Source organism: Parambassis ranga, chromosome 20, assembly GCF_900634625.1.
Source record: "Parambassis ranga chromosome 20, fParRan2.1, whole genome shotgun sequence".
Lineage (NCBI taxonomy): Eukaryota > Metazoa > Chordata > Actinopteri > Ambassidae > Parambassis > Parambassis ranga.
Genome location: NC_041040.1, coordinates 8,286,703 through 8,295,946, shown reverse-complemented (window position 1 = coordinate 8,295,946; position 9,244 = coordinate 8,286,703). Strand labels below are relative to the sequence as shown.

Here is a 9,244-nt window from a genome sequence, read left to right as displayed (position 1 = left end):
CTATATGCATAGTTGAATGAGGTGCTAACTATCAGCCTGTTATTGTCTTGTACGATTGCATCAATCGAAGCACAAAAATGTTGGCTTTCTAATGATATGTAGTATCATACATATCAACAGCTGTTCAGTAAAACCTGAGATAAGACATCACGGGCTGAAGAAGCCGCACAGTTGTCATGACCTGATGAGGCTTTTTACCCAAAAGCAGCACTTCAGTGGAGTCTCAGCCATCAGTGCAGTGGGGAAGCTTAACATTAGCATGAGTAACAACCTGCTTTATCAGCATTCCTCCCGAGAGCGTAAAAGAGACTCTTTAATGGATGCCATGACTTCTTATGTTTGTTAGTTTGCGTCTGCAGGCACTTTATTATGAGGGAGGGTGTGTTGTATTTCTTTACAGTAACCTGAAACATTTCATTAATGAAAAAAGATGTGACAATTGCAAATAAAACATATAGGTTTTTAAAACCGCTGTGATGAAACAGCCAAGAAAAAAAAAAGAAAATCTAATCTTGTCACAAACAAAGCATAGAGAATGTGGATCTACTGTATATAATCTAATTTCTAATCTTCCCCAGCAGTATAAAATGTCCCCCATTATTGCTACTTATTCTTCATCTTATTTGTATTGCATAGTACTAGAGCAGCAGACTTCTTCATTGACACCTGTGCATGCTGCATTCATTTAACCACCATCAGAGAATCAGGGGGATAATGGCCACCCGGAGACTGGGATAGTCCTTGAACTCCCTGCTGTAGGCTCGGTGCTTCCCTTTGGCCCAGATGGTCATCTGAATGAACCCCAGTAATGTGTACAGCGCCACTAGAAGACAAAGCAAACTGTCATCCACCGTATATTAGTGTTCATGCTCGAGTGGTTTGCATGTGTGTGCTCACCTGGCAAACACTGGGTCATGATGGAGAAGCTCACCCAGGCTCCAACCTAAAGGAAACATGGAGGTAAATATACAAAGCGTGGGTGTATTTATTTACTAGATTGCGCTGAATATTACCTCATATGTGTAATTTGGACAGGATACAAAGAAAAATAGCCATGTGAAGGGGTTCTTAGTTGGCACAGGAAATCTTCTGTTCTTAGATCCTGACAAAGGCAGACAAGGAAGGACAGACAAATAAATAACTACATAAATAACTTAATACTACATAAATTAATTAAGTTAAAAACACACGCCCATATTAATGCGTGTAAATTCATATTACTGCAGTTAAAATGAATAAATTAAACAGTATGAAGGTGAAGCTGGAGGTTTTGTTAGCCAATCAGATGCGTTTGCCCTGTGACCTTGCATTGTTTGGTCACGCGAGCGGAAGTGAAAGACAGGAAGAGTTTGTCCGGTCTGAGCCGCGATAGGAGGCGTTAACCTCAGCCAGGTGTGTGGACTAAATGTCGTCGATAGAAGCCATCACCAGCCTGTGTGGTGATGCAGTGCCCCGGTGAGTGTGCCAAACATAAGCGTCCAATTGCCCGCTAGCACGCGGCTAAATTAGCATGTAAACGTCCGCCAGCATGCCTTTAAGTTAGCGTCCGCTAGCCTACGTGCTAAATATTGCCATGTAAATTCCCATTTGATTCTGCTAACATGTTAGCCTTTCAAAACGGGGTATGCTGTTGGATGTGAGAAATGTATCTTGTAAGCAGATAGGGTTTGTGATGCTGAAGACTGTGATTTGTGTTGCTTGTTAGCACTTTTACCCTATTGTTTGTGTTGAGTTGTGCAGTTTAGCTGCTAGGATTTAATTTGCAACACTTAAATGCACAAATGCAAAATTCAATGGAGGTCATGCTGTATTTAAAACTCTAACTTAGGCATTGCATTTGTTTGTTTCTGAACTAATTGAGATTTGATGCTAAAGAGGACTACATATTTTATAGATTGTGAAATCAAATATCCAAGGTTTATTTCCTTTATTCTGTGATCAGTAATGTTCAGAGTTCACTTTAGGGGTCTAATAAAGGCTTATCTTAACTTATCTTGGTTAACATAGAGTTAACATAAAGGTAATTCCTCTCTGGTCTCATCCATAGGACAGGTTTTTGTTTTTGTTGAGCAGGGACTGTGGAGGACTTCCCAGAGCTACACAGTTTTGTTTGAGGGCACAGTAGTTTTGTTTGTTGTCTATATTGACATGGTTGTGTTCTTACCTTGGGGCCCACCTGTAACAAAAGTTCAATATATGCTTTAAAATTTAATCTTTGTGTTGTTTGCTTCCTGTTTCCCTGATGTCATCCTTACTTTGAGCTCCTAGTGTTCCTAACGTCTTCTGATTGTGGTCCTTATTTTTAGTTGTTCCTGCTATTATCGATACCCCTATTATTATCATCATCATAGGTAACCTGCGGGTTACACTCAGTTTGTGCAGTATTTATATTTTCTTTGTGTAGCACAGCGTCTTAAAGGACTCAGAAACTCACCATCTCCTCTAAGATTATTGAGGGTCAAATGAATGGAGAAATTCCCCATTTCACACACCTACAGAAGAGAAGAATACAACTCAGGAGACTAAATATACTGTATGTTTGTCTTAGTCTTAATGTTAATATACATACCACAAATATAACTAGTGCATAATTGACTTGTAGTTCTCCATATGCTGTGGGGGGAAGAAGGTTGAAGTTGATATGCTGCAGAAAATATAACAATGTGTGTGTGTGCATCTTCATCTTAAATGGCTGTTTTGCAGGTTGAAACATGTTTTTTAATTGTTAGAATTAGGTTAGGGTAAGGGTTAGGCGCTAAAGGTAAGCGGCTGGGGAATACATTATGTCATTGAATGTTTTACAAAGATAGCTGTGCAAGCATGTGTCCGTGTGTGTGTGTGTAGTCTGGCTTACATGGAGGTGTATAAAGAGGATGGTTGATATAGTAGGCCAACCATGCTGAGAAGCCCCAGTAATAGGCACAATTCTGGCAGAACGAAACGATACAATATCACTGTGAGTGTACATTACAGTAAGAAGGCTTGTCTAAGAATGTGGATTCACATTTGCCAGAATATGGCAGCTGTTCATACTGTACAACTGTCCCTATAAATATAGCTGATGTGGGACAGGGGAAAAGAGGCCACACTGTGAAAGACCATCATGTCCTCACCTTGACTATCATCCTGAGGGGCATGGTCCCATGGGAGAAACGATGCACAAAGATAGTCTCTATCAACCTCTTCATGTAGTGGACAGTATGACAGACACAGGCTAGTCTGTGAGACACATAAGGTCATAAGTTATGACATTATGCTGTTTTGCTGGATAAAGAACTGACATCAGATGCTGCAGTTCCTGATTTGATCTTATTGAGTCTTACTTCTCACATGTAGTGAAGCATTACACCAGCATAAAACAAGATTTATCTGGACTATAAATCAATCTCATGCTCAGTGGACAGATTCGACATGAAAAACCTTCAAGTCAGTTAACCAGTGTAAAGCCTGTCAGCGGCGTGTGCCATTACTTGACACTTCATTATCCACTTACGTAACAACAGGGTAGGGACTGGAGGTGAAGGCATATCTGTGTGAGTAAATGTATGGCACCCGGAAATAGAAGAGGAGGTAGGTGAGAAGAGGCCCAATATATTCTGCAAGAAATACCTGGAAACAGAATAACACATCAGGTTAATCCAATGTAAAAAAAAAAGTGCATATTTAATGAAAATGTGTGTCTTCTTACCATAGTCCAACTTAACTGTGGACCAAGATCTTTGAAGTACATGGTGGCAGTGGTCCCAACGGGTAGACTCTGTAATATTTCATCATCTCTGAGTGATTTACCCTCTGAAAAGCATAAATACAGTGTCTTTATAAAAAATGTCCATGCTGGTGATAAATATTCAAACTTTCCGTGTTGTGCATTATGTGGATTCATAGGGAGCAGCAGTTTCAGCACATGTTCTGTCTACCTGAAAGCACATGGAGGCACAGTCACAGATAATATGCTGCACTAATTGGACGGCATTTTTAGACCATTCTCAGGGGGAACTGACCCAAATAGCTGATCACCAAATTTCTAGTGTGTCATTTTTAGCAGCAAGGTAGATCATTCAGAACCAAAGTCCTGCAGCATCATAGCTCAGGTTGCATTTGCTGTTTGAGGTCAGGCTTAAATGAATAAAATATTGGTGCACAAAAATGGCCCTTTATTCAGAAAATAAAGGAGAAAGGGACAGTTTTCATCAGGCCTTCTTCACCAGTAAGACATAACATAAGTTCTATTATTCAGTCCTTGAAAATAGAATGTGCGTGCATAGTTCTCAGGCCACATCTTTACATGTATACTCGTCCTGATGGTAACCAAAAATGGTGACCATATGACGGGAACACTTTTCCTTAAAAAATGTGTTTAATGTTACAAATTTGTGTTTTAAGATGATCTTTACCTAGCCCCTTATACTGTTTTAACAGCTTACCTCGTACAGACGCAAATAAAAACAAAACTTAACTGTTGGGAAAAAAGAAACTTGCAGTGTCATATGGACTGAAACCTCAGACAACTCCATGGCGTTGCATAGTCCTCCTCCATTCCAACCATATCCTCTAAGAAAATCAACCTAACTCTAAATTACAACTCTCAGTCAACCACGAGCTAGTAAAACAGTCTAATTACAACATGGCTACTTACTGGGATCAAGCTTTAGGGCCTGTCTTGCTGGATACCAGTGAGGATCTGTGCACACACACACACAGGGTTAGACTGAGCTGGCATTTCAAACATTTTTTGGCCTCAGGCCTAATAATAATTGATCACAATGGAATAATGTTGAGCTCGGCTGCTCTGATGAATGCTGACGGCCTCGGGCTTGGCAAACATTTGGTAACATTCCTGACCAGACACAAGCTGATGACAGAACCACTGCAGGCTTTAAAAGGAGTAAATAAGAAATAGTTTTTTTTGAATTTGTACCTATGCACAGCACACAAACTGATTAAGACACTGCATTAAATAAAATCAGAAATACTCACATGATTTGTGAAAAAGGCTTTTTATATCTCCTATTGTTGAGTGAGGCTCCACCTGAATGGAAGACAAACAGAGAGCATGATGTGCGTAATTTTGACATTACTATGATGTAAAAGGTGAAAGCCAAAATGTCAGCGTACCTTATCTAAAAAACAAAGCTGCTCCCTTGTGTGGGCATCGAGAACCTCCACCTGCAGAAAGATAAGATGCATCACCTTTAATATCTGCAGGCAGACCAATTTTAGACCGACCCTGATTCTTACCTTTACTGTGACTGCATGAAATTGTTTTTTAAAAAAGCTCTGTTGTGATATACAGTTATTGATGATGACCTTCTATATTTAAGGGAAATACATCTCTGATAAATGATATGAATCATTCCTGTTTCTATATGTGGTAAAGGCTAGAGGAAAAAAAATGCAGCAACAAGGAAAATCAGGGCAGAGGAGATACAGGAGAAGAGCAAGATATTTCAAACACACAGAAGTTTTTGGATTCTGTTTGGCAACCAGGCCTGCAGGCAGGAAATGCTGATCACAAGCACCTGCAAAAGGGGACAATAGGCACCATTAGCTTCATTATTCTGCAGATTTTACCATCGAGTGAGTTGCTAAGTTGTCATAGCATTCTGATACATCCAAGTAAATCTGAATTTGACATCATATCATCAGTGTGATAAATGTCTGCCCTTCATAACAATGTAGTAAACATCTATCTTCATTTACGGCCATCTGTGTCCAGTTGTCTTTAGGTTCTTTGAGTGATCAGGATGCTTGAAAGGGATTGTGTTGCTCTCTTGTGCTAATTTTTTTCATCTTAATTAGACCATGTCAGTGGTGATGTACAGCATATGCGATGAGGACGGTGGGTGGGCCCACAATTTGCCCTGAAAGCACTCAGTACTGTGCTGCTCAGCAGAGCTGTCCTAGCTAAATTGGCTCTTTTACTGGACAGTATAATAACCCGCTAATGGATACCTAAAGATTTGCTGAGTGCACGGTCAGGAAACAGAACGAGGCTGAGGGAGTGCTCTACATATACACCAACTGCTGCTTGCATTGTGAAAGAGAAGTTTAAGAAGTCATTAAATGTGTCAGGAACAAGATGTTTAGCATTACACCTCTGTATTTAAATTTGGGGAATTTCTTCTTGTCAGTCTTTGCACCGTGGGTGTTTGTGCTCTGCAGCACAGAGTGTTGCTGATGTGTCAGCACAGGCCATCCTGGGAGACGCCTTTGTTTTGCCTTCCATCTGCTAAGCATCCTAACTGCATCCTTGTGGCACATGTTGATGTATTTGCATGGCGTGGAGCATCAAGGGTGTCATTAGAGCCATGCATTGTGAAACCGTGTGCACTCAGTGTGTCCTTGGAAATCTGATTACCCCCCCCCCCATATCTCATGGGGATACAGGGCACTGCTGACAGCACAGGTCATACAGAAACATGTGCGTGTTTGTTAGGGCTTTGTTTACTTCATGAAAGGGGAATTAAAGTGTTGACATAGTTTTTTTGTGCTTTCCAACAAAGCTATCTTTAATAATCCAGGCTGGCAATTGACTTCAGCTGGAGAAGCCTCATAACCATTATAGCTCCTCTTAATGTGAAAGCTGATGAATGTAAGAGCTGATCTCGAACCGCAGAATCATTACTTCAGACACAGAGCATGGTACCATGGAAGCTTATTGGCTGCATATGGCTTCTCAGCGTTGTCTTTGTTTTTTTGCTTCCACAGCTTAAAAATGGACCGAGCTTCTCTTTCAATCAACGGATGTAATCAACTAAGCACTCAGCTGGCTCTTTTCACGCTGCCGGTTATCGCTTTGCTCTGAATTTTCCACATGCATCTGACCTGCTGCACTTTTACAGAACGTCATAACTGGTGCTAAAAACTGAGCTAAATTTCATGTTTTTAATTAAATCTGTAAGGACAGAGTACACTTTAATGAAGAAGGCTTGCTAAACAAAAAAAGGAATATACCATTATCTGTTATCTGTGTATGTATCTGTAGTATAACCATTCTTTTAGGTTCAGTAATTGCATTAGGCATTAGTCCAGTGTGCTGCTGGCAGCAAAAATAACACTCCTTACAAGAGATAATGGGACTAACATAATTTATCTACCTAGAAGATAGCCCTATTTGCCATAATCATGTCACTTACCACATCTAATAACTGCCAATCAGTATGCTGACAACTTTGAAAAAGCATGTAAAAGACATGATTTGACTTGGGCCCCACAGCTTTAGCTTTAGAAGATGTCTTAGAAAATCTCACATTTCTGAGTATTTATTGTGATGGTATTTCATTCCATAGCATGCCAGTGCAGTGGTGGAGTTACATGGATCAATACAATTGTCATTTGTGTTGAAAATGTAATCAGAAGCTAGTTATATTAGCTTAGCTTAGCACAAATCCTGGAAAAATTGGAAGCTAAAAGACCCTATGCTGATTTTGTTAAAAGTAGAATAAAAATTACAAGACATTTTTATACAAGTTTTTTTTGAGTGCAGTCTTTAGAAATGACCATTTCTCTCATAAACCATTTAAATATTTGCTAATTTGGCTTACAGCCTTAGCTACTGAGAGGATGGCACACATCCCAGAACATGTTGTAATTAGCTCAAGTTCATATGCCCGCTGCACTTACAGCAAATTGCTTGTCTACTTCTTCATTAGTGCTCATCAGGCCTTGTGAGGTATAACTGAAGGCAAGAGAGAAAAAAACCTGTGAAAGGCCCCAGCTTTGAGTTTGACTGGCATAGAAACTTTATAAACTTTCCTGACTCACAGCAAAGAACAGGAAGTTATGAGTGCAGCCTTATTAAGAATTTGCAAAACTTCTGACCGATCTGCTGCTCAAGCAAGGCTAAAAAAAAGAGAGGAAATTCTCCATCAGGAAGTACCAACTGAAAGTTAATTAGTTAATCAAACTTACCTCAAAGAAGGTGGTTCGGCTCATATTGATGGTTGATTGTGAGTATGTCCTCTGGGTACTGGGTGGAGAAAAACATAAGCCCAAGCAAACACAACACACACTCATCCCCCTCACACATGCAGAAATAGCTCCTCTCCTTTCGAGGACAATCCCAGGACTGACCCCCTATTCTTCATGGTCCTCTCTCTCTCCCTCTGTCTCTCTCCCTCTCCCTCCCCCCATCTCTCCCTCTCTCTCTCTACTTCTCAGATTGTGCTGGGACAGTGAATCACTCCTGCACACAGTGTTACTACTGCTTCTCTTCTCTGTCTTAGTGCATACTCTGCCAGCACACAAATGAGTCGTCTGAACACCACAACACTGAAAATTTAAAGTAATAAACACACAAAATAACAAAACAACTCCACTGCTGGAGCTAATATAGAAAAAAACACAGTCCTAAAAACACTGATGTGTGAAATGTACAACAAAATACCATTCTATTAATGTAATCCACCAAATGCCAGTGAGAGAGTTATGACTCCAGGTTTTTAGCTGCAGCGCTTAGTTGTGTCAGCAGAAGATGAACCCACCAGGGGTGGACTGAGCACCAAAATACCCTACACAAGTTGAGAACTATTGGGTCAAACTATACTGCAAAGAATATTTGAGCATATTCAAGTTAAAGCAAAGGTGTTTCCTTTCTATACTTGTACATGAAATGCATGTATTTACTGATAGAGTGTCCTGTTCTTGTTCTGCATTACAATCATACGTCAGCCTGTGTTTGCCTTTTGGTGAAATATTTATCTGTTTAATGCATTGTAATCAATGCAGGGTGGACAGAATACAAAACATATTTTAATACAAGATATGGGTAAACACTGATGATTGAAGCTCTTTGGGTTCAGCTTTCCTGTCATGCACAGCTTTGGTGAGAAATGCGTAGATTATCTGCCCGCTTCTCATATCTGGTTTATTTTTTACTAACCTGCTTTAACCTGCAGGTTTTCACATGTGCTTCTTCAGCTGTCCCTTCCAAGGCTCTGACAGTCAAACAGAGCATACACAGTATTGCCACACAAATCAGCCAACAAATTGGCATGTAATTTAGTGATGTTGTTTTAGGTACACTTCTTTTAATTTCCTTGTATTGAACACTAGGGGGCATAGTCCATATATTAGAACAACAGATAGCTGTGTCAGTATGCCTCCCTTTTAATCCTGGATAGTAGGCTTTAGTGAAAGTTACAGAAGTTTAAAGAAAGTGGGAAATACATGTGTAAAAGGGAGGATTAATCCAGTCAGCTCCTGTATGTTGACTCTCAGAGGACACTCCTGACATTTCTAAACC

General features: G+C 40.1%; 1 protein-coding gene across 1 annotated transcript; it reads right to left on the bottom strand.

The window, feature by feature from the left end:
* Positions 1 to 674: 674 nt before the first annotated feature.
* tecrl2a (trans-2,3-enoyl-CoA reductase-like 2a) lies at positions 675 to 8,034 on the bottom strand. The gene is made up of 13 exons (XM_028432765.1): positions 7,912 to 8,034; positions 5,116 to 5,166; positions 4,978 to 5,029; positions 4,637 to 4,681; positions 3,689 to 3,792; positions 3,494 to 3,609; positions 3,114 to 3,219; positions 2,855 to 2,927; positions 2,570 to 2,613; positions 2,435 to 2,492; positions 1,014 to 1,102; positions 898 to 943; positions 675 to 823 (listed from the first exon to the last, which is right to left on the bottom strand). Exons 1-13 carry the CDS (start codon positions 8,014 to 8,016, stop codon positions 696 to 698), a joined length of 1,017 nt encoding a protein of 338 aa, XP_028288566.1. The 5' UTR covers positions 8,017 to 8,034; the 3' UTR covers positions 675 to 695.
* Between the last annotated feature and the right edge of the window lie 1,210 nt (positions 8,035 to 9,244).